Source organism: Andrographis paniculata, unplaced genomic scaffold, assembly GCF_009805555.1.
Source record: "Andrographis paniculata isolate CXL003 unplaced genomic scaffold, ASM980555v1 Contig21END, whole genome shotgun sequence".
NCBI classification, from domain to species: Eukaryota; Viridiplantae; Streptophyta; class Magnoliopsida; order Lamiales; family Acanthaceae; genus Andrographis; species Andrographis paniculata.
This window is the reverse complement of record NW_026137502.1, coordinates 2,394,353-2,420,727: the sequence shown is the minus strand read 5'-3', so window position 1 is coordinate 2,420,727 and position 26,375 is coordinate 2,394,353. Positions and strand designations below refer to the sequence as shown.

The window sequence follows — 26,375 nt, the reverse complement described above, 5'->3', positions numbered from 1 at the left end:
TTTTATTTAAACAATATTTTGTGAAAAAATAATATATTTTTATTAAAAAATAATAATATCGATTTAGATTTGAAATGATAAAAGAATAAATTCAATTTTTTTAATATATGAATATATTATTTATTAAAAAAATATAAAGACAAAAATATTAAAAATGAACCCACTATAAAAGATATTTGGAGAAAAAAAAAAAAGAAAAATTGTTAGCACAGTACAAACCATGAACAAAAGGCTAACCAAACATTACCTAGGCGCATTGTTTGAAAATTTTATTACCGTTGAGTAATCTATACGTAGTTGTGAATTTTCATTTAAATTGGCTAAACAATACAACAATGTCTGTTTACTCGTAGGGATTTTACCTGATTTTAGTATTTCAACTTATTTTTCATTTCAAAAATATCAAATCAAACGCCTATTATTTTATTTATTATATTATAAAAAAATTTCATTTTACATTCAAAATATCACATCAATAAATATTTATATCACATCAAATAACTATTTTATTATTTAAAACCAGAACCCAAAATCAAAATTTTACAAGTAAATACACCAGAGTCTGGTAATGGGTAATGTGCTAAATTTGGAAAATTCAAAACTTTGCAACACCCATATTATATACAAAAATAAATAACACATTATTATTATATACTAAAATCAATTGTTGTGTATTGTATATAATTGTAGCATATACTATTAATTCAGTGTTGTAGCCGTCGCATTTTATTGAAACATATATATAATCAAATGCAAATGCAAATGCAAGTATAAACATGGCTAAAGGAGGGCTGGCGCCATACCTATATAGTATTGTTTGAAGTCTTCGTGAGCCTCGGCCATTAAATCTCTGTCTTCACCGAACTCGTCGCGATACGCTTCTGGAACCTTCCTCTTCCTCCGGGAAGTCGCCCAGTACATTTTCTTTCTCCATTCTTCCACAGGCGGCAACCCGCTCTGGGCGCCCAACCAGTCGTCGTACTCAAACTATAAGCACAAAAAATTAAGTTGATCGTTGCGAAAAACAGCATATAATGGAAAATGCAATGTGACGTCAAAAGTTTGAAAGTATTCACATTGTACGCAAAAATAAGGATGCTATTACCTGCTCGGTGTCTAGTCGATGAGTATACCTCTTTGGGATTCCGGATGCTTCCATTGATGCGTAAAGGGCTTCGACATCGCTCATCATTTCTGTTGTCGATGGGAGAGGAATTCGACCTGATAAAATGCCGGCGATCCAATTGCACTGAAACTCGAATAATGGAAATGGAACAACCTAGAAGATGAAAAGAAAAAAGAACTTGAGCAATAGTCAATTTATTATTGAATAAAGGGTAAACTAATTTTTTTTTAGCATGGATCCCTTTATCATTTTAATCTCGTAACTAAGTCTGTCGCAAACTAGTCTCGTTAGTGAAAAATTTTCGCACTTTTAGTCATTGGCGCCGGAGATGCCTACATGGGACTCACATGGCTCGTCGGAGAATATGTGTCCTTAGATTTTTTAAATTTTTTTAAAAAATTTAATTTATTTATTGTCTTTTTTAGAAAAAATTCGAAAATTAAAATATAAAAAAAATAAAAAATCTACTTATCGGCCAAGTATCGCAGACTTGGCCGACATGTGTCTTCAGGCGAGCTACGTGGATGCTACGTAGGCATTCCGGCGAGGACTAAAATTGCAAAAAGATTTCACTTACGGGACTACTTTGCGACAGATTCCAATAACGGGACTAAAACGATAAAGGAATCTAGTTTCGAGATTTAAAAAATCAGGGTACCCTTGAATAAATTGTGTGCAACGAGAGAAAGAATCGCCCAAAATAATAGCCAGACTGACCTTCCACAGCAAGCCAACGAATGACAGCCATGGAGCCAAGGTTGGAGGGAAAACGTGCTTATAAAGAGGACCGACTCGATTATCCTCCACGTTCACAATGCCGTCGGTTTTCAGAAATGGGAAGTGATATTTATACCTGCAAAGAGGAGGGTGAACTAATTAAACAGTGCTTTCCCGAACAAATATTTTGGAATATTCGACGCTCACCCGATGCAATGAATGATAACATCAGCACCGACTTCAGTTTGATCATTGAAAGCCACTGTACCATCTCTGTGAACACTTTTGATCTGGCGATGTTGTTGAATGATCATTACCATGATAATTACGAAATGATGCGGGGTTGAAATTTGAACAGTTGTGTTTTACCATCGAATGCAACCAAATGTTGTCATGGCCAGACAATTTTCCGAGGCGAGCAATTTCGACTGATCTTGATGAAATATGAACTTCTTTGGCAACTTTAGAAATATCTCTAGAGATATCGTCGGAACTTGCAGCACCGCCAATTATCACCACAATCTGCGACAATAAAACCGAACGAATGTAAATACAGCTGAAATCTCGTGCACAAAATTACATTTTGTCCTGTTTCGTAATCAAGATACAAACCTATAAAGTAACTTGCACTATTCTTACTCCCCCGCGATTTTCACATTACATACATGAAAAATTAGATATGTAAGTAACATGATTGTGTCTGTTGAAATATCACTTTATGCGCACGCCAAAAGTAATAACAACATGCGTTGCAAGATTTTACAGAAACATACTTGATTGCGAAAGGGATCAGGAACACGATAGTTGTGGCTATGGATCTGCTTCCCCGGCCAGACATCAATTCCTAAAGGCAGTAGGATAACACTTCAGAAAGATCAATAATTAACGAGCGTTATCCGAATCCCAACTTCTTGATCGAAAAAACCAGAAGAGACAGTGCTTTCGAAGAAATACACAATAAGCAGATGATAATCGACGAATCCAAACAAGATAGAGTAGGCAACATAGAAAACTCGACAGCATATGGTTATTTATATATTAGATAATATGATCAAAGACATGAAATCAACCATAAAATTTTAACATTGAATTGTATAGAACAACATACCCGGCAGTTCGGCAACTCGGGGCTCTGTATAATGGCCATTGCAGATCACCACAGCATCATAGACCTCACTATCATCATCCCCGCCATCATCTCGAATTCTTGATCTCACAATCCATTTACGATCTTCAACCAACTCCACGTGCCAAACCTCTCGCCCGAATCTCACCAAATCACCGAGTCCAAACACTTGGGAAAAATCTTTCAAATACTCCAACACCTCTTCGTGGCCCGGGAACCGCCTCGAGTCTCTCCCTGGTTTCTTGCTGGCCATGAAGGGGTACTGGCGGAAACCCATCACTTCCCGGGGCAGATTGGTGCGGAGTGAGGCGTAGAGACTTGTGTGGACTAGCTTACGGGCAGGGTGGAGGCTCATTGGGTCGGACTCTGTTTCTGGTGTGTACACCCAGGTCCCCCCAATCTGATCTTCCCTCTCGTAAACGACGACTTGGTGTCCTTCTTTGCGAAGTTCAAGGGCGGCACAGAGGCCGGCGGCACCGGCGCCTATGACGGCAACTGATCGTGAGACAGGCGACGGCATAGTGGAGACAGGGATTTGGATTGGGGTGGGCATTTTTTCGGCTTAGATGGCAAATTCAATGGATTGAATACGAATCGAATTATCGGACAAAAAGCTTCCTAATTTCAAAAGCAGGTGGTTCCAGTTCCTGTCAATAGCATTATCAACACACTTCATGAATTTTGTACTTAATTCATTAATGGTAGACTATCATATCAATGTAGATGACGACTTCTAAACAACAAAATCAAATACAAAGAACAAAGAACAAAGCAAAATCCATCTAGCCAAATGAAAATAGCCTGCATATAATAATAAGAGATAAACTCAAAAAACAACTAACAATCAATCAACTCTTCTAGTTCTAAAATTAATTCCCAAAACAGAAATGCATAAACAGCATAGTATCCCAACTTGATGCCCAAAATTAAGTAATATCTGAAAGCAGTTACCAATCTAATCAGAACCTAAACCAAATTCTATTCGATTTGTTTCAATGGGAAATAGAAATGTTTCAGATACCTTAATCACTCACACAGTCACTCACCCACAAAAGGATTTTGATTCCTAAGTTTTCTAAATCATTTTAAAAGGTACATTTCAATTACCTCACAGCATCCATGAATCATGGAAATCATTCCGATTCTCATATTCCAATTCTCATTGCAAACATCACTAAGTTCGAATATCCTCTATCAGTTGCTAAAATAAAATCACAACTAACCATAAGAATTTCAGCAACATCTGAACAAATCCTAGATTGCCCGATGAGATAGAACTTACAGAGAGTGTCACCAATAATCTTATCCAAAATCTAATTAAGCCGCAGTGCTCACACAACAAACAATGACTCCAAGCAAAATGAATTTAGGGCGAACTACCAGTTGCTTGCAAAACAATTTACAATCCGACTAACCTGTAAATTGAACGGAAACCTGAAAATTCTAGTCATGACATAGACGGAAACGGTTGCTGTAACATGAATTTGTATGCGGAAGATTGGAATTAGGATTGGCAATGGGAAGAAGGGAAGGGCGCGAATGCCCAATTGAAGTGTCTTTGTGGATTTGTGGTGCTGACCAACAATGGTGGGCGTGTTGGTTTTTGAGATGATTATTATTTATGGTTTCTTTTAAGAAAAATAAAAAATAAAAAATAATATATATATAGGTTATTTTTATCTTATTTAAAATATACTATCTCCTTGGTCTATATGAGAGTCCTAATTAGTTTTTTTATCTTATAATAATATGTTTATAATTTAGATAAAAAAAAAGATAAATTATATAATACTATTTGTTTTTTTTAGTAAAAATAAATAAAATATTTTTTTTATTATGTGAAATTCATTTGTGTTAATATAAAATTTGAACAAAATATTTTTTTCATTTGAAATTGATATTTGATTGTAAATATTAATTTAATAATATATGTTTTATACAAATGAAAGAAATATAATATTTTAACTAATTTTTTTAATAAAAGAAATAAATAAATAATTGATTAACTCTTCATTTTGTAATTTTTTTTAGACGAATTGTTATTTAATTTTTACAAAACTATAAAAATAAATGATTGATCAATTATTTATTTATTTCTTTTATTCAAAAAATTACTCCCTCCGTCTCAAAACAATATGGACATTTGGAATGAGTAGAGAATTAAGGAATAATAGTATTACATAGTGTAAAATTGTTTCTAAAAGATTAAAATGCTCATACTTCATGTAATTATTGGAAAAATATATGGATACTTTTGAAAAAAAAAAAAAGAGAAGTTGGTTACTAAAAATAAAAATGAAACTATTGTTTTTAAATGAACGAAAATAACAAAATGTAACTATTGATTTTGGACGAATGGAGTGTTTAGAATATTTTAAATTTTTTATTTATATAAAATTTGTTTAATTTAGATCTTTATTTAGAATCAAACATCAATTTTAAAAAAAAAATATATATTTTTTGTAAATTTTATATTAATAAAATAAATTTTACACAATAAATAAAATATAAAATATTTAATACAATTTTTTTTTTTTTTTTTGTAAAAGAGATGAGGATATTATATAATTAAAAAAAATTATTACATACAATTACACATAATAACTTATTAATAAAATAAAAAAATAAAAAATCTAAATTTCTAATAGACTTCCGCTAACCAAAATATTATTATAAATATCTTTTAATTTAATACAAAATAAAATAAAAAATAAAAAATAAAAAATAAAAAATTGGTATAAAGTAGGACTTACGGAGTATAAGATATATATATATATATTTATTTATTTAAAAACTGAATAATTCTGGTATGATCGAGAAGATTCTGGGAGAACCGAAAGCGTTTTCTCAGAATCTCATGAAAGCACGAGAAGCATCTCTTCATCTCTATAAACAGACAGCCCTTCTTCTTCTTCTTCCCCAATTCATCACCAAATCAAATCTCCACAACTCCTCATAACTCAAGCTCCGCTTAGTGATTACAATCAATTTTCCGCAGAAGAAATGTCTTTGATTCCGAGTTTCTTCGGCAACCGCCGCAGCAACGTCTTCGATCCGTTTTCCCTGGATGTTTGGGATCCATTCGAAGGATTTCCTTTCAACGCCGTCGCAAACGCTCCTTCCTCCGAGGCGACCGCCATCGCCGGCGCTCGGATCGACTGGAAGGAGACGCCGGAAGCTCATGTGTTCAAGGTCGATGTTCCTGGATTGAAGAGGGAGGAGGTGAAGGTGGAGGTGGAGGACGGCGCGATTTTGCAAATTAGCGGTGAGAGAAGCAAGGAGAAGGAGGAGAAGAACGATAAATGGCACCGTGTTGAGAGAAGCAGCGGCAAGTTTCTCCGGCGGTTCAGGCTGCCGGAAAATGTGAAAATGGATCAGGTGAAGGCGGCGATGGAGAACGGAGTTCTGACGGTGACCGTACCTAAGGAGGAAGTGAAGAAGACGGAGGTGAAAGCTGTTGATATCTCAGGTTAAATCCTGACCGTTCATTTTTCATCCGCTGAATGAGTGTATATGATGATTATGCACATATGCATCAGTAATAAATAAATAAATATGAACTGTTGAGTAATATGTAAATTTTTATTGACAATAATTGTACTATACAAGCATTGATCAGTATCATGGTGTAAAACAAACAAATAAATAAAATAAAATAAATGATATTCTTCTGTCTCAAATATTGTCCAATTTTTGAGTTTTACACGAAGAATTTAGGTAAAAAAATATTAAATATGATAATTTGAAATAAATATGATAATTTAAAATAATTTAAATATTAAGTGATATGATTAAAAAAATTATTTTTTTTATTTAAATAATATAATGAGATAAAAGTAAAATATATATTAATATATATATATAAATATTATTAATTATTTTTTAATTTAAAAATATTGCATAAAAAGTATATATATATTATAAGATGTTTGAGATGGAGAGAATATTATATACTGTATCTTTCATATATGAAGTACAGATAAAATTTATATTAAAAATTACGTAAAATGTAAAATACATAAGGAGACTATATGACAGAGAAAACAAAGTGGCTACGGTTCCACGTCATTGAAAAACCAAAGTATATATATATTTCATATTAATTGCTTTTAAATTTGTTTTAATTTTAATTTGACACTATTTAATTTAAATAAAGTATCGAGTAAAAATTATTTTTGTTTCATTCAATATTATAATTGTCAATTTTAGTTTCATTAAAAAAAATTATTAATTTTGGTTTCATTTAAATGAAAATTTATCAATTTTAGTCATAAGATGGTTGATTGGGATTGAACACGGCCGTGTTGGCTTGAATACAGCCGTGTTGGATGACTCAGAAGGTGACAGGGCGTCCCTGGCAGCCAACACGGTCGTATTGAGTATTGGTCTCAACACGGCCGTGTTGATTACCCTGCACGTCTGAACACGGCGGTGTTCCTGCCTGTGTTCTCAACACAGTCATGTTTCTGCCCATGTTGTTCGTGTTCATGTTCATGCTCATGTTCTCAATACAGTCATGTTCTAGGTCACCCATGTTTTCAATATAGTCATGTTCTAGGTCATGTTCACGACCATGTTTTCAATATAATCATATTGTAATTCATATTTATTATTATTTTTATTTTTTTGTTAAAATTATTTGATATATATTTATAATTCAATAAAAATATTTTTTACAATTATTTTATAATATAAAAATAATCAATTTTTAATATTTTAAAAATATATAAAAATAATAATATATTAATATATATTTTTAATAATACTCCCTCCGTCCCACTTACCATGTCCACATTGTTGTTTTTTTCCGTCCCACGTCACATGTCACTTTCTTTTTTTTTTGAAAAATAATTACACACTATTTTTTAATTTAATTTTTTAAAATTAAAGTGGGTTATCTTAATCTTAATTTATAATTATTTATATTATATGATAATTATTTTCACTAATACATTCTTAATTATCTACTATTTATACTTATCCTAAATTCTCGTGTCTACAGTTGACTCAGATACGTTTGAGAGAGGGAGTATTATTTTAAAACAATATTTTGAATAATAAATTTAATTTATAATTTATAAAAATAATTATTTTAAAATAATATTTTGAAATTTTTACTATAAATTTTTAAATATATATAATGATGATTATATATATTAATATATTATTATTTTTTATATATTTTTAAAATATTAAAGTTGATTATTTTTTATATCATAAAATAATTGTAAAAAATATTGTTTTTGAATTATAAATATATATACCAAATAATTTTAACCAAAAAGTGAAAATAATAATAAATATGACCTACAATATGATTATATTGAAAATATGGTTGTGAACATAGCCTAAAACATGACTGTGTTGAGAACATGTGCAGAAACATGGGCAGGAACATGGTTGTGTTGAGAACACGGGCAGGAACACGGCCGTGTTCAGAAGTGCAGGGTAATCAACACGGCCGTGTTGAGACCAACACTCAACACGGCCGTGTTGGCTGCCTGAGACGCCCTGTCACCTTCCGAGTCATCCAACACGGCCGTGTTCAGTCCCAGTCAATTATTTTGGGACTAAAATTGATAAATTTTCATTTGAGTTGGACCAAAATTGATAAATTTTTTTTAGTGGGACCAAAATTGATAATTAAGATATTGAATGGAATCAAAAATAATTTTTACTCTAAAGTATCATATCAAATTTTTAAAAGTAAAAAGAAAAAAAAAATCTCCAAAAATTTTTATCTAAACAAAAATACTAATTATAAATTTAAAAGAAAAAACGAATATCTTTTACTTTGACAAGCAAAAAATTATTCGGATGGACCTGGCATACTATGTGTAATTGATTCCTACTGTAATACCAAAAACATGGTTCAAATTTACCCAATACACACTTTCGAGTAGCCGCTGCGGATTCTCACGTCATACAAAAAAAAAAAAAAAAAAAAAAAAAAAAAAAAAAATGCATGTAAAAATAATATGGTTCCTATTGTAATACCAAAAACATGTGTAAAAAAAAAAATAGTTTGTCTAATGTGATTTGTCTGTCGGATTTAGTTTGTAGGGTATTAGGTTCCGCTGGGGATTTACCTAGTGCGCACTTTTTGTAGCGACTGCAGGTTTCTACGTCATAAAAATAATAATAATAGTTTATCTAGTGTGATTTGTCAATCGAATCTAGTTTGCAGGATATTAAATTTCGTTAAAAATTTACTTAGTGCGCACTTTCGTAGCGACTTTGGATTATCACGTCATTAACAAAAAAAAAAAAAACCATGTAAATAGTTGCCTCAATTATTTGTCCTCGTCTCATTTACCTTTATATAATTGTTCAAATAATGCATGTTCACACTAATTTGGACACAAGGGCATTTGGATCGGCTTTTACCTTCTAAAAAAGTTATTTTTATTTGTACTAGTTTTTGCTCAAAATAGAAATAACTTTTAATTTAAAAAAATGTTTTTTAGAAGTACTTGGAGTATGAAATGAACAGTTAAAGTTTTTATTTGGATAAAATATTATAAAAACAAATTTTTAAAAAAAATTGTTGTAAAATTAAGAGTGTATTTAAACTGTTAAAAATTACTAAATAGGATATAATTATGTAAATATATTTTTTTATTATACTTTTCTAAGTTAATTTCAAATTTTATAAATTATATTTAAAAATTTTACATTATCCATCTTAATTGAAAATATATTTATTAAATTTTATGAATAAATTGTATTTTTATATTTAATTTTTAAAAAATTAAAATTAAAAATATAATTAACTTTAAGTAAATTTTAAATTACTCTACAAATTATTTTAAAACTTTATAAATTATATTTAAAAATACCAAATTACTTACTACATAATTAAAATTATATTGTTAAAAGTTAATCTCTCAATTATATCTTTTAAAATTTAATTTATATAATGTATAAATTAATAATTAAAATACAATATTATTATATTATAATTTGAATATAATATATATACTAATCATAGATTATTTCTTTATTATCGTAGATCGATGTAAATCTAAAAAATCCAATCGTTACGACGATGGAGCTTTATTGAATAAAAACGATCGATAACAAGCAAATGAAGGACAAGGAAGGCAAAGCATGGCTAGATAAGGTCCGGCGCTGCACCGTATTGCTCGAAGTCCTTGTGAGCCTCGTCGATCAAATCTTGGTCGCCAAAGTAATGGTCGCGAAACATCTCCGGCATCTTCCTCCTTTGCGTACTCACCAAATACATTTGCTCTCTCCATTTTTCCACCGGCGGCGATCCACTCTCGGAAGCCAACCAATTGTTGTACTCGAACTAAATAGCAAGAAATGCACGCATCAATTGAATTGATCATGTTAAATGACTATCTTACCTAAAAATTTATGTTAATAAAAATATAGTTTTTTTTGGGATTAAATGTTGAAATATGGACCATTAATTATACTTCCTCCGTCTACAAGTAAGCTTCTCTCATTTGACTTTTGTACGCGAATTAAGATAAATTAGTATTTACAAATACATAGTGCAATAAAATAATGTAATATTCATTTTACCTTTGAAATATAATGTGAAAAGTAAAATGTAGAGGTATTTAGTTTATAATTACTTTTTAAAAAAGAAAATGAAAAGTTTTGATTTAGAGAGATTAAAATGACAAATGAAAAGTTTACTGGTGGACAGAATTAGAGGTGTTAACGATCCGAGCCGAGTCAAATTTTAAGTGTTTGTTAATGTTCGCGAACAAGACTCCTGTTCATTTGTTAAGCTTTCGAGCTCGTTCTTAGTGTTCGAGCTTGGCTCGTTAAGAATTTTTATTGTTTAAGCTCGTGTTCGTGTTCGGCTCATTTAGACTCGATTAAGCTCGTTTGAGCTCGTTTGTCTTATTTTTTAAAATTTATTGTATAAATTATATAGAAAATTTAAAATTATTTTATTTATATATTTTAAATTAATATTTTATTTATTTATATATTATAATTTTATATGTATATATAATATTTATAATAAATATATTATTTAAACGAACGCGAATGTTTGCGAACAAAGCTCGGGCTCGTTCGTTAACTAAACGAGTCTGTTTATGTTGTTCGGCTCGGCTCGGCTCGTTAATGTTCGCGAATGAGCTTTAACCAAGCTGAATCGAGTCGAGTTCATGAACGGCTCGATTCGTGTAACAACTCTAGACAGAATGAGTATACTATATAGTCTCGACAGAGGAAAGACTTTGCCTACCTGTTTGGCATCCATTCGATGAGTATACCTCTTCGGAATTCCGGATGCTTCCAATGATGCATAAAAGGCTTCGATTTCGCTCATCATTTCCATTGTCGACGGGAGAGGAATTCGACCAGATAAAACACCAGCGATCCACTTGCATTGAAACTCGTACAACGGGAATGGAACAATCTAGAAAATAAAAAACACTCGAGCGATAAATGAACAAGTTGTAAACCAAGAATTACGACAAAGCGCCGCGTGAAAAAAAAAAAAAAAAAAAAATGCCACGCCGACCTTCCATGGCACGCCAATAAACGATAGCGATGGAGCTAAGGTCGGAGGAAAAATGTGCTTATAAAGATGATCAACTCGATTATCCTCGACTTTGACAACGCCATCGGTTTTAAGAAATGGGAAGTGATACTTATACCTGCAACGAGAAAGGCAAACTAATCGAACAATTTTCCCCGAACCGAGCAAATATTTTCAGACATATTCGTCGCTCTCACCCGGTGCAGTGAATGATAGCATCGGCATAAATTTCAGTTTGATCGTCGAATGCCACTGTACCATCTTCACGAACACTTTTGATCTAGAGATATTGTCGATGATCATCAGATTTTTATCTTTTATTCAAATAATATTTAATACGATATTCTGTCAGAGAAAAATAATTATTTTTTTTTTCAAAAAATATAGAGATAAATAATAAAAATACGTATATAAATTAAAAATGAACGAACTTTCAAAGTTGAAACTAGTCGTTTGGTTTTTTTACCGTGGAATGTTGCCATATGTTGTCATGCCCCGACAATTTTCCAAGTTGATCAATTTCGACTGATCTTGATGAAATATGAACTTCTTTCGCAACTTTCGCAACATCTCTAGAGATATCATCAGAACTTACATGACCACCTATTATCACCACAATCTGCAATAACAAAACCAAAACGATGTAAATACAATTTTCAAATTACATTCGCGAAACATTGCTTTATGCGCGCGCCAAATTAACTAATACAAACATCGGTCGGACTCTACGACCAAAGTATGATAAATTTGGTTAAGTTTAAGAAACATACTTGATTGCGGAAGGGATCACGAACACGGTAATTGTGGCTATGGATCTGCTTCCCCGGCCACACCTCAATTCCTTAAAAATAATGAGTGTTTTTCGAAGCACAATTTTTCGACGAATAAATACACACACAAAAAAAAAAGAGTTCATTCTCTCTTTTGTTTTATTGTGAAGACAAAATGTAGGCCAGTTTTATTATTATTATTATTATTGAAAAAATTGATAAAATTTTCTAGATTTTAATCATTGCATATTAGTATAAAATTTGAATGGAAAATAAATATTATAAATTTTTTAACATAATCTTATATTAATAAAAAAATAAAATAGAAGATGTCGACGGCTTCTCATCTAGTCTTATTTATAAATTTAGGTAAATTTTCTAATCTAATTTTCTTTTAAAAAAATCTCGAATAATGTTGTACCCTATAAAAACAAGTATAATAAAATCTCTAATAAATTTGTTTATTAATAAAAATGAAATAAATAAAATAAATTCGCAATAATTATTTTTGGACAACAAATGTTTGTCTTGTTTTTTGTTATTCGTTTTCAAATTTTGATGTAAAACAGTGATTCGATATACTATTTTATGACAAATAAATATTTAATATAATATTTTCGGAAGAAAGATACTAAAATAAAAGCAAAGCTTAGCTTAGCCAAAATATAGTTTATATTTACTCACTCCATTTTATAATAAGTATATATTTATTTATTTTTTCTGGTTAATAATCTTGTGCTAAAATAATGCGTAAAAATTTGTAAGAGGAATATGAACGGGTCGGGTCGCCTACCGGGTATTTCTGCGATTCGGGGCTCCGTATTATGGCCAACGCAGACCACCACAGCGTCGAACACCTCCCTGTCCACGTCATCATCGCCACCGTCCCTCATTCTCGAACTCACGAGCCATTTCCGAGCCTGATCCCGAACCATCTCCACGCTCCAAACCTCCCTCCCGAACCTGACCAAATCACACAGCCCGAAGGCTCCCGCGAAATCTCTCAAATACTCCAACACCTCAGTGTGGCACGGGTACCTCCTGGCGTCCCTGCCCGCCTTATTCCGGGCAGCCACGAAAGGGTACTGCCGGAATCCCATGGCTTCCCGGGGCAGGTTGGTCCGGAGCGAGGCGTAGAGGCTTGAGTGGACTATTTTACGGGCCGGGTCGAGGCTCATCGGGTCGGAGTCTGCTTCGGGTGTGTACACCCAGAGCCCCCCAATCTGGTCCCCCCTCTCGTACACCACCACTTTGTGCCCTTCTTTGCGGAGCTCCAGGGCCGCGCAGAGCCCGCCGGCGCCGGCGCCGATCACGGCCACCGATCGGGACTCCGGCGACGTCGCAGTGGAGATCGCCGACGGCATTTTCTTCTGCAGCCTTGGATTGAAGAAGATTCGAAGCTTTAATTTAATTTGTTACTATTATTTATTTGAAATGAAAACAATAACGATGCATTGTTGTATGTATTGACTTTTTTAAATTAATAATAAAATATAAAATAATAATAAAATACGTAGTTATCATTAACTAATCAGCAATTCACCAGATGATATACATCATAAGATAACTAATTAATATAATTAAATAGAACGTAAACCTTGAAGATTTTAGTATGCTAGCTGTGGTGGTGATAGTTCAGTCATATATGGAGTCGATGGGAAATGGCTTATATATATATAGGCGAGATATCATATCATACCTAGCCACATAGCAAAAATAAAAAATAGGTTCTATAAAATTAAAATATATTTTCTCTGGCTCAATTAAAAGTAATTTTTTTACTATTTTCGTTTGTCTAGTTCCAAAGTATTTATTTTTTATTTTAGTAAAAATAATCATACACCAATACCAAGATACTTTTTAATTTTTACCTAAATTGCAAGCATACCGTTACACATATAATTATTTTTTACATAAAGGGCAAAAATTTCAAAACTTCTTACACATTTCCACTAATTAATAAAATACTATTATTTCTTAATCTATTACAAAACTCCAAATAGTCCATTTGGACCGAGACGGAGGGAGTACTATTTTTTAAAATTTCTACTCCCTCCGTCACAAAACAATAGGGACATTTGGAATTACTACGAGAATTAAAGAATAATAGTATTATATCAATAGTTGATATAAAAGTGTTTCTAAAAGACCAGAATGTCTCTACTTTATGCAATTATTGTGAAAAAATGGGGATAATTTTGTAAAAATTAGGGAATTGGTTACTAAAAATGAAAATGAGACTATTATTTTTAGATAAAAAAAAAAAGAAATAACATAATGAAATTATTGTTGTAGGGCGGATGAAGTATTTTAAATTTTAAATATAATACTCTCTCTGTCCCAATATAATAGTCTTATCTACCATTTTTGTCCATCCCAAAATAATAGTCTCATTTACATAAATAACCATATCACCATAAAAGTATCCTTATTTTTTCATTATTATTACACAATTGCCACTACTTTTTACACTAATATATTCACAAGGGCAAAAAAATCATTAATCCTTACTTTCTACTGGTTACCAATATAATATCAATATTTTTTAAATTTCGTGCCCAACACAATAAGACTATATTTTTGGGACGATGAAGTATTATATTAGAAATTATAATATATTTTTACAAACAATAAAATTACAATACTAAAAAGTAAATGTAAAAATAAAAAAATTGCTAATTTAAAGTACTCCCTCCGTCCCAAAGTAAATATCAATTTGTTTTTTGCTAGTAGTTTTAGAAATAGGAATAAAGTATAAATGACTAAAATAATCTTATTAGTATGTGTGATATAAATGTAATGACATTTGTATAATATATTGTAAGTTGTGAGGGTATTTGTAATGCTAAGTCGATAGTACAGTTACTAAAAAAAATACTTTGTTATGGGACGGACTAAAATAAAAAAATTGATACTTTGTAATGGAACAGAAAGAATATATATTAATAGACCCCACAAATTAAGGATTTTGTACCACCATTCATGGAGCACGTGCTAATAACCGCCTCAATATGATATCATATTGTGCATGTGATTGTGATGCGGATGAAGTTGAGAATTAATTTATGTCTTTTATGGGAATTATAAATAAAATTATAATTATAATGAAGGGCAGCAATAATTTAATTTGGGTGGCGGGATAGTACAAATTAGAAGATGGGTTTTTGAATTTTGAATTGTAATATTGCATGTGGATTGGATGGGCAATAAGGGGGTACGGATGTACGGACGCAGTTATTGCTACTGTAATTGGAGTGGATGAAAAAGGACGTGTTTGGTTGGATTTTAAGAAAAGACAGGAAATTCCCTCGTCGTCCCGACAGGATGTTGGAGGTTATAATCACCGACGAAACTAGCATCAAAACTTTGGAGGGACAAAATAATATTCCCTTTTATACATATAATTTATTTTTATTTTCTAATTTCGTCTGTCCAACTTAATTTGTTTTTTTTTTTTTAAAATAAAATTAATTATATATTTTAATTATATTTTAAAATTTTAATATTAATTAAATTATTTAATTATTTTAATTTTAATTTATAATTATTTTTACTAATATATTTCTTAATTACTTACTAATTATACTTTACCTAAATTCTCGTATCTACAGTAATTAATAGTTTCATATTATTTAGGACGGAGAAAGTATAATTTATTTAATATTTAATTAATAAATTTAGATAAAAAATAATGACCGAATTATATATAAATTTAAATTATTTTGAGAGGGGGCAAATAGTATATAAGTACATAAAAATTAATATTTTTAACACTAAAAAAATTATAAAAATATGGGTTTGGGGGGCCTAGTGTAGTTCCGGCCCCAGTTATAATCATGCTAAACTAAGAATGCAATTATCAACCAAACACTATACTAACTCAGCCACCTTTTTTTTCTTACACTAGAATGAGTTGAATTTACATTATAAATTTCCACTAATTTTATACTATTTATTTCTTAAAAAATATTACATTAAACGCATTTTTTTTCACAAAATATTAAATACTCCCTCAGTTCCGGTCTAAAAGGATCATTTGGAATTTATTGTAAATTAAGAAATAATAGTATTTTATCCATTAGTGGAAGTGTGTAAGATATTTTGACATTTTTACTCTTTGACTTTATATAAAAGGTAATTGTTATGTAATGATATATTTGTAATTTAGGTAAAAATTAAGAGTATTTTGATATTGATGTATAATTATTTTTACTAAAATAAAAAACAAATACTTTGGATTGAGACAAACGAAAATGATAATGAGATACTTTGAGTAGTAGCTGAGATAGTAAAATACTAATTTTTTACTTTTTCCAAAATTGCAAAATTTCCAAAAACCGCCAAAAATCTCTATCTAAACAAGAGGTGTATGTAGTGATTATGTAGGCTTTGCTTACTTTGTGGTATTTTATCCATAATTTTACTATTTCAATTTTTTTCTTCTAAAAATATCAATTCAAATATCAATTATTTATTTATTTTATTATACTAAAAATAAATTTTACATTTAAAATATCGCATCAATACATAATTATATCAGATCAAATAATTATTTTAATTCAAACATTTATTATTCAAAACCAAAACAAAAAATCATAATCTTACAAGTAAACACACCCGAAACAATTTAAGGATAAACTTATAAATTAGTACTACCTCTGTCCACTGTCAATCTATCCGTTTACTTTTTGCATGATAATATTTGAATATTAAATATTATATCAAAACATAGTACAAATCAAGAAAAAAAGATAAAAATATTTATATCAGTGTTTTATAATACTAATATAATGATATTTGTATAAAAAATTATAGAAATATAAAGATATTTTTACTGTTAAATAAATAAATTCATGGTGGACGGAGGTACAATTTGAATTTTTTTTTGGTTGTTGGAGTTGTACTTGCTTAATATTAGGCACCTTTGTCTTTTTCCGACATTAATGGTTGATCTGTCCTTTTTGGGGACATCATATATATATATATATATATAAAACAAACAAACCTCAACTACTCTGTCCAAATAATCGACCCTCCTATATTAATGATTCATGTACTTGGTCAAATAAAGAACAACAAACCCTTGTCCCAAATCAACAACGGTAATATATAGCATCACGGTTTGTGTGACCCGTGACTGTAGTCACAAGCAATTTTAAAAATATTTCAAAAATTAATACTTTTTTGTCCGGCTAGAAAGTATACATATTTTTATTTTGAAATATCCAATTACAAAGTAAACATTTTATTAAATACCTTATTTTTTTTCCACAAACACCCCTACTTTACATCACATCATTACTTTTATACAAAAAAGCAAGGGCAAAAATGCTATTACACTACTTTTAATTACTCACTATAATTAAAATACTATTATTTCTTAAACACCGCGCCAAAAGTAATTGTATACTTTTTTTGTGGACAGAGGGAGTATTAATATTCTTTCTCGTCCCACTTAATTTGTCTATTTTTATTTTTTTTTAATCTTGTATAATTTTTCATTTTTTTTTGAAATATAATTATACACTTGAATCACATTTTAAAATTTATAATTTATACTCTCTTCGTTCCAATACAAAAGTCATGTTTACCCTTTTTGTTCATCCCAAGCAATAGTCTCATTTCCATAATAACAATATCATTATAAAATTATTCTTACTTTTTCATTATTATTACACGATTGTCACTACTTTTTATACTAATACACTCACAAGGACAAAAAAGTCTTTTATCTGTACTGTTTACCAATTATTCCTTAAATCTCGTGCCAAACACAACCCAGACTATAGTTTTGGGACAGAGGGAGTAATTTTTTTATTTAAATTAAACTATTTAGTCATCTTAATATTAACCTATAATGATTTTTATTAAATTGTAATTATTTTTACTAATATATTTTTTAATTATTTACTAATTACACAATACTTAAAACTCTGCCTAAGCTAAATGAGACAAATTAACTGAGAATGAGAAAGTAATAAACTAGGTATATTTTGATGAGATATTTTTTTAATAAAACAAATCACTTTTTATAAATAGTACTCATTTTGTCCCACCTATTATGTCCACATTGTCGTTTCTTTATGTTCGTCTCACATTTGTTACTTTCTTATTTTCGAAAATGATTACACACTTTAATTTCATTTTAAATTTTTTAATTTTAATTAGACTAATTTAGTTATCTTAATCTTAATTTATAATTATTTATATTATAATATAATTATTTTCATTAATACATTTTTAATTATTTATTAATTATAATTATTATAAATTATCGTGTCTACAATAATTCGAACATGATAGCAAGGACGGGTGGAGTAAAAGATTTCCAAAATTATTGTATTCCCTCGATCAAATATAATAGATATATTTCATTTGTGATACGATAAATTAATGTTAGTAATTTATGATATTAATTTATTTATTTTATTTGAATAGTGATGATATTTTAAAAATAAAAATTAATATATGATTAATTTGTTAAAAATATATATTTTAAATATTTTAAATCATATATAAAAATATAATCTCTCCTCCGCCTACAAGAATTATATATATATATTTTGTGTCATTATACTTAATATTAAAATATCCTTATATATGTATAATTTTTTATACAAATATTATTATATTAGTATTATAAAACATTAATATAAGTATTTTTGCTATTTTCCTTTAATTTATCCTATATTTCGATATAATAATTAATAATTTTTCGGTCCCACATAATTTTTCTCTATTTTTTATTTTTATCCATCCTACGTAATTTTTTTCTTATTTTTTATTTTCATCATTCCTACATATTTTGTTTTAAAATATAATTATATGCTTTAATAACATTTTAAATTTTATAAAAAATTTTAATCTTAATTGGATTATTTTGAGTGGAGTTCAGTCTATTATACTCCCACTGGAGCATATAAAGTTCCAGCATTTTTTTTTTTTATCTTCGTCCGTCAAATGTAATTTGTTATTTTCTGAAAATATGATTATACATTTTAATTATATATTTTAAATTTTATAATTTATAATTTTTTTAATATTAATTAAATTATTTAACTATTTTAATTTTAATTTATAATTATTTTTATTATATAATTATTATTTTTACCAATATATATTTTTCTAAATATACTAATTATAATTTACATAAACATGGTTGTAGCATCAACCAGAAGTGGTCATAGAAGAGGAGAATATAATAAAAAAGATAAAATAAAAATAGAAACAAAAGGAAAGAGAAAAAAGAGAAAACAATGAAGAAGATGACAAGAAAAGTCGAAAAAGGGAGGAAGAGAAGGCAGGGTAGGATTGTAATTTTAAATGAGAGTTTAAGTTTATAGAATATTATTTTTATATTAATTATAATTAAATTATTAATTATAAAAATTATTATTATTATTATTATTATTATTATTATTATTATTTCTGACTCCTTATTTTTCTCCCCCTTTTGCATAATCATTTTGGATTCCAATTTTAGTTTCTATAACTTTGTTTACTCCCTTCGTCCTATTGAAAGGTTACAATTTTTCATTTTCGTCCCAAAATAAGATTACAATTTTCTAATTTAGTAATTGTCCTATCTACTTCACATAATAAATACCCTTTCAACTTACAATATATTACACAAATGTTATTACTTTTATATTACACCATACCAATAGGGGTATTTTTATCTTTTTTTACTACAATACAATATAATACTAATATTAAAAAATTTACGTGCAAAAAGCAAACGCCACCCTTCTTGCCGGACGGAAGGAGTATTTTATTTTATTTTTTATTTAATGTTTTCATCTTTTAATCTCAATTAAAGTATTTTACATTTTTTTAAAAAAATTTTAACTTATGTATTTTAGAACATTTATTTTACATTGGTCCATAGTATGACATTGAAACTAAATAATAATTTATCTGTTCGGATTAATTATGCCTTCGCTTAGATACATAAATTAAGAAATTAGAATTCTTTAATGTAAAAGTAGGATATGTAAAAAATAAAACAGATATATTATAGGAATTAAATTTATTAAAGAATAGATAAAAATATTATTACCTAACTGTTTTTTACATAATTGTCACTACTTTTTACACTAATATATTCACAAGGGCAAAAAAGTTATTTTTTTTTTTACTTTTTACCAACTACCAATATTCCTTAAATCCCGTGCCCAACACAATAAGACTATACTTTTGGGACGAAGGGAGTATATAGTTATTTATAATTAACTTAAAACCAATTTTATAAAAAAATAAGAAGTTTTAAATATAGATAAAAATATTTGTTTATTGAAAATAGATAGAAATAAAAGAGTTTTGAGTTGCCCTACCCGTAAGAAGTTCAAAATTTAATTTAATTGATTTATATTTGTTAAGTATATTTAAGATAATAAATTCACTAAAAATAAAAATCGGAAAAAAAAAAAGAAAAAATGGATCATTTATACTGGGATGAAGGGAGTACTCCCTATGTTATTCAAATTTATTTTTATTTTCTTTTTGTTTTTTTAGTAAAAGAAATAATATTTTTTTAATATATATATATATTTTTTCAAGTATTTTAAAGTAAAAATTTATATATTTACATATTTTTCTTAATTCTTGTGGTAGGTCAAATGACAACAAAATCGAATGACTGAGAGAGTATATTATTATTGATCTAGAAATCGATTCCAGCCTAAAAAGTCTCGATGGGGAAGATCAAAGGTGAGTTCTTACACAATTCGATGCAAATTTATGGTGATATGTACTAAAGACAATGAAAATGATATATCGACAAGTAAAAGGCCGACAAAAGGGTCATAACTATAATGTCTTTTGAAATTGATTATATTGAATAAAAAGTTACAAGAAGAAACAAAGAAAAATGATAAAGATACGAATTTTGCAGATTTTTGGATGATCCGATGTTGTCTTCCTCACGGTTGATGCTCCTTTATGTTCCTAGGCCTTTCATGACATGATCTTGTTGTTTAGAAAAAATAAAATTCGATATCAGTATAATTTATCGAAATAAATTCGATAATTACAATGATTTATCGAAATAAATTCGATAATCACGTCGAGTCGAGACAAAACTTCTCTCCGTAAAAACGAATACGCTTGGTAGTGCCTCCAGTTTGTGGCGCAATGTTTCCAAAGATAAAACGACGTTGTCCTCAGAATTAGGTGGCATCCCAATATTTCAGATATCCGACGAACTAAAATGAGAGGACTAGTACTGTTTTAGGAGGCTTAATATTTAAGGAAGAGCGGAAACTTTGCTGGTTAAAATTTATTGGAATTTAATTATCATTGGTAACGCTCAGTCATAAATATATTATTTGAATTTTTAAATTTTAAATAATCATTTATTACATATACATGTAATTAAAATTTTTGAGTTATATTTTTGTTACACAAAAAGTAACAAAAATATATTTTCTTAGGCTACAACAAAATATTTTGTTGTTTCAATTTGGTTTTGGAACATAATAGACTTCTTCAAATCTAACATTCCCAACTATGACCTTTGAGCCGGAGACAAAACTCATGCTCGTGTACTTGTGTTATTATTTGGTCCGGGCATATGGCACATGGCCTACCGACATTTATATATCTAACCACACTATCAATAACCACCATACAACTCATATGTATTTCAACTCATCGAATAATTGGTATTTCATACCATATTAATTAAAGGATATTAAATAACTATTTTTCTAAAAGTTTAAACTTAAAGAAATACATAATATTTATTTATATATTATAGATGTCAATTTACATATTAAATATTACTCCCTCCCTCCGTCCCCGTTATCATACATGTTTTACTATAGATTAAAAATATATAAGTGATAATAATTATCATATAATAAAAATAATATAGATTAAGATTAAGAGTTTAATTAAAATTAAAATTTAAAATAAAATTATAATGTATAATTTTTTTTCAAAAAAATGACAAAATAAGTGAAATAAAGTAAAATGAAAAGATAAATATAATAAGAGAAACAAAATAATATTTAATTAAAATTTTTATCATTTTTAAAAAATAATATAATATAAATATACAATTAATAAAAATCCCTAAAAAGACAAAAGTAACAACCTTTATCCAATAATAGTAAAATATTAAAATAACATTGATGACTCTAAATTGAAGTAAAAAGACAAAAGTAACAACCTTTATCCAATAATAACAGTTTTTTAAGTGTAATATAAAAAATAAAAATAGGTATTTAATTTTAAGTTGTGATTTGAATAATAAAAAATTTGAATTATAATAGATAGACAGTGATGTGATGTTTCAAATGTAAAATTAATTTTAGTATAATATAAAAAATAAAAAATAGGTATTTAATTTTAACATTTTTTAGAGAAAAAAATTTGATGAATAGTAAAATTTTGGAATTTCTTTCAAACAAACACCTTAAGATGATCATGCTTTTAGTTATCTAATTTAAATAATTTATATTCACAAACATTTTCAAAAAAAAAAAAAAAAAAAAAAAAAAAAACGAAAGTGTCGCAACTACAAGTTCAATAATAAATAATAATAATAATAATAAAGAGAAAATATATTTATATATAATTGATTTATCTCCATTAAAAAAAGTCCCCTTTTTGTGCGGGAAAGATTTCCACCCATTGAATTCAGGGTAGCAAAGTCTGGTTCTCCCTCTCCCTCCATAAACGATCCATTTCCCTTTCATTCCCAAATGCTTTCCCTTTCTCCAGCTTTCCACAGCCCCGCCATCATCTTCAACGTCATCTCATCTGGGGTCCTTCATTACGCTGGAGGACCCTACACCCCCACCCCACCTCCACCATCCCCTCCTCCCTCAAACCTTGTTCCCCGCCCTAATTTGTCTTAATAATCTTTTCTTTTCTTTTCTTTGTGTTTGTGTTTGTTTGATTGATTGATTTCTATCATTGATTGCTCGATTGATTGTTCCAATTTTTAGGGATTAGCTTTTACATGATCATATTTTGTCTTGAGGACAGCCATTTGTGTGTTTGCATTGGTTTCGAGACTCTGATTTTGGGGAGGCTGGAGAAATGAATTGCTTGCCATGTTTCCAGAACAATGACGACGAACAAGAGAGCGCCGACGGGAACGACAACTTGCCGGTAGCTCAGCCTAAAGAAACGCCGGCGTCGTCGGCGTCGCCGCCTCCTCCTGCTGCTGGTATGAATTCCACTCTTAATTTACCATATTTTTCCTTTTTAACGTATCGGATGAAACTTAGGACACTGCAATTACCAATTTGGTTTTATCGATGTTGAGTTGTTGTAGATTGCTTAGGACACGGAATCAATGTCTTTTACATTGGCAGTGCCCTAAATTTTCAGAAAATGCAACGCTGCTTTCCCTTTATTTGCAGCCGAGGATTCGATTTTTTTTTTTTGTGTTGATTGAAGGAATTGTTTATAAACGATTCATCTTCTTCGACGTTTAAGCTTGTAAACCTCTTTTTTCATGTTGGTTGGCAATGGCAATGGCAATGGCAATGGCAATGGCGGTGATGGTGATCTTGTTCTATATAGGTCGATAGGTTTGTCTTGAACACACTAAGAACATTTGCAATGAAAGTGATACAAGAACATCAATCGAAAAAGCCTAGTTCATGTCGATATGTATGTTTTTCTAATGAAATGGATCAGCTGATATGCAGCACTAGTGCCAAGATGATGCGTCGAATTTTGTGTAGTTTAAGTTTATTTGAGGATACTGAAATTGCAGTCTTTCGAAATTATGATTTACTTATCAATACAATGCTTCTACTCTTTAATTTGCAGGAAAAAATGAACCGGAGGAAGATCCATCATTCAATGAGGAAAGTGAAAGAAAAACAAAAAATTTCACTTTCCGCGAGCTTGCCATGGCGACAAGAAACTTCCGGCAAGAATGTTTGCTCGGTGAAGGTGGATTCGGAAGAATATTTAAAGGGACACTCAAAGAAAATGGACAGGTAGAACTAACTGAAACTTCTTCGACTCACATTTTCTTCCCCGATGAGTTTCTTGTCGACAGAACACAGTCTCTATCTATATCTACATCTCACATTTTCTTTTCTTGTTTTTTGTCAAAAGATCGTTGCTGTTAGGCAGCTGGACAGGAACGGAATGCAACAAGGCGGACACGACTTTATTCTAGAAGTCGCAAAGTTGAATATGCTCGAACACAAGAATCTGGTGAATTTGGTCGGGTATTGCGCCGATGGAGATCAGAGGCTTTTGGTGTACGAATACTTGCCATTGGGCTCTCTCAAGACTCATCTATTCGGTAAATTTCATTCGCAGGCCGTCTTTACGACTATATCCATTCTGCAAATGACTAATTGAAAATGGCTGTTATCCATCTTTCTAGAAATTCCCTCTGGAAAAAAGGCGTTGGATTGGTCGACGAGGATGAAAATCGCTTTAGGTGTTGCACAAGGGCTCGAGTACTTGCACGAGACTGCGGATCCACCAATCATATATCGCGACCTAAAGCCTTCGAACATCCTTCTCGCTGAAGACAACACGCCGAAACTATCTGAGTACGGTCTCGCCAATTTGTTGCAATCGGGAGGAAGTAAGACGCATATGCCGAGGGTCATAAGCCATGGCTATTGCGCCCCGGAATACGAAAAAAATGGCGAGCTATCCGCAAAGTCGGATGTTTATAGCTTCGGCGTGATCTTGCTTGAGCTCATTTCCGGTCGCAAAGCTTTGGATCCTTCCAGGCCGACGGAGGAGCAAAATCTAGTCGAATGGGTACATTTGGGCGTTCTTGTTTCCATAATTTTATCAAGTAATTTCATTTTTCTCATTTCGTGTAACGAGTTAAATTCTGGCGACGATCAAACAGGCGCAGCCGTATTTCCGGGATCAGACCAAGTTTGCGGAAATGGCTGATCCGCTTCTTCGAAATGGATTTTCTGCGACGAGTTTGAATCAAGCTGTCGGAGTCACAGCCATGTGTCTGCAAGATGAGCCGATGGCGCGACCTCTGATCAGCGACATTTCAGCTGCGCTTACTTTCCTCGCCATGGCTCCACCGGAAGCGCCAATCCCGGCTCGTCTCGCCCCGATATTATCTGCGAGAGTGAATTCGATCAGCCAGCAGAATGGCTCGCAAAAGATCGCCGTGTCTGCTAGCAGAGTAGAAAGAGCAGAAAGTTCCGACGATTCAGATTCTGATGACGAAGGCAAGAAGAAGCAGAAATCAATGAAGCCGAAATCGAAAAGGCTCGGCTCAAGCGCGAAGCATAAAATTAGCAGCAAGAAGATGAAGAAGAAGGAGGATAAGTCGGTTTCGAAGAAGAGCCGGAGCAGCAGCTTAAGCTCGAGCAATTCGAGGCGTCATGATTCCGATTCTGGTTCAAGTAGCGACGAAGAAGAAGACAAACCTTTGGAAGAAGAAGAAGTAGAGGAGGAAGAAGAAGAAGACGACGAGGAAGAAGAAGAGGAACATAACTCCGATTCTGAATAGACGAAAAATGTGCAGAAAATACAGACGGACGATAACACATTGTGGATTCAGAATACCCGAAAACATCGAATCTTAATGAAAAAAAAAAAGAGAAAACATCGACGGCGACGACGAGGACGGGAGGATGCAAGAGATAGTTCGTTAATGAATACATTGATTAGTTACAACTCAGAAGACTTCATCTTCCTTAATCCTCCACAACATATGGAAACTTGAGGTATACATACATATATATATATATATACATACATTCTTTCATTCTTTCTCGTCGACACCATTATCAAAGGGACAAATCTTCTCTTAGCTCTTTTATTTTATTTTATTTTCTTTTTACTAGAATCACATTACAAAGGAAAAAATGGCCAAAGAACTTCACATCTAGTGTGGTATCAACTTTTGCATCAATTTTATTTTATCACTCACAATATTTACAATGGCCACACATAAAAATGTCCAATGATGAGTTGTTTGTACCCTTCTTTTGTAAATACATTATTTTGTCATAGCATTTCCTCCAATGTTATCAATGGAAACTTGAGGTTATTATTTTTAAATATCGTCACTATAAGAAAAAATCATTTTTGTAACAAAATTCTTTTGTGTCTAAATCTATTTTTTTCTGTTACTAATGATATTAGAAACGG

General features: G+C 30.4%; 4 protein-coding genes across 5 annotated transcripts; 2 read left to right on the top strand and 2 right to left on the bottom strand.

Moving 5' to 3' along the window:
- Positions 1–612: 612 nt before the first annotated feature.
- LOC127245133 (flavin-containing monooxygenase FMO GS-OX-like 4) lies at positions 613–4,569 on the bottom strand. Its single transcript, XM_051265851.1, has 8 exons — positions 4,385–4,569; positions 2,952–3,616; positions 2,617–2,687; positions 2,213–2,365; positions 2,051–2,133; positions 1,844–1,979; positions 1,106–1,279; positions 613–987 (listed from the first exon to the last, which is right to left on the bottom strand). Exons 2-8 carry the CDS (start codon positions 3,520–3,522, stop codon positions 781–783), a joined length of 1,395 nt encoding a protein of 464 aa, XP_051121808.1. The 5' UTR covers positions 3,523–3,616; positions 4,385–4,569; the 3' UTR covers positions 613–780.
- Positions 4,570–5,790: 1,221 nt separating this feature from the next.
- On the top strand, positions 5,791–6,590 carry LOC127245150 (18.2 kDa class I heat shock protein-like). The gene has a single exon (XM_051265885.1). The coding sequence runs from the start codon at positions 5,973–5,975 to the stop codon at positions 6,441–6,443; it is 471 nt and encodes a 156-aa protein (XP_051121842.1). The 5' UTR covers positions 5,791–5,972; the 3' UTR covers positions 6,444–6,590.
- A 3,398-nt stretch (positions 6,591–9,988) lies between these two features.
- Positions 9,989–13,901, bottom strand: LOC127244941 (flavin-containing monooxygenase FMO GS-OX-like 2). 2 transcript variants are annotated; one of them, XM_051265547.1, is made up of 8 exons: positions 13,864–13,901; positions 13,060–13,643; positions 12,267–12,337; positions 11,963–12,115; positions 11,694–11,776; positions 11,479–11,614; positions 11,200–11,373; positions 9,989–10,281 (listed from the first exon to the last, which is right to left on the bottom strand). In XM_051265547.1, the coding sequence occupies exons 2-8, from the start codon at positions 13,628–13,630 to the stop codon at positions 10,084–10,086; spliced, it is 1,386 nt and encodes a 461-aa protein (XP_051121504.1). In that variant the 5' UTR covers positions 13,631–13,643; positions 13,864–13,901; the 3' UTR covers positions 9,989–10,083. The 2 variants fall into 2 exon arrangements, with proteins under 2 accessions (XP_051121504.1, XP_051121505.1); XM_051265548.1 differs by having other exon boundaries at positions 13,060–13,636; positions 13,864–13,882.
- A 9,000-nt stretch (positions 13,902–22,901) lies between these two features.
- LOC127244740 (probable serine/threonine-protein kinase PBL25) lies at positions 22,902–25,850 on the top strand. Its single transcript, XM_051265222.1, has 5 exons — positions 22,902–23,442; positions 24,054–24,226; positions 24,348–24,540; positions 24,625–25,013; positions 25,108–25,850. The coding sequence occupies exons 1-5, from the start codon at positions 23,313–23,315 to the stop codon at positions 25,729–25,731; spliced, it is 1,509 nt and encodes a 502-aa protein (XP_051121179.1). The 5' UTR covers positions 22,902–23,312; the 3' UTR covers positions 25,732–25,850.
- The last annotated feature ends 525 nt before the right edge of the window (positions 25,851–26,375 follow it).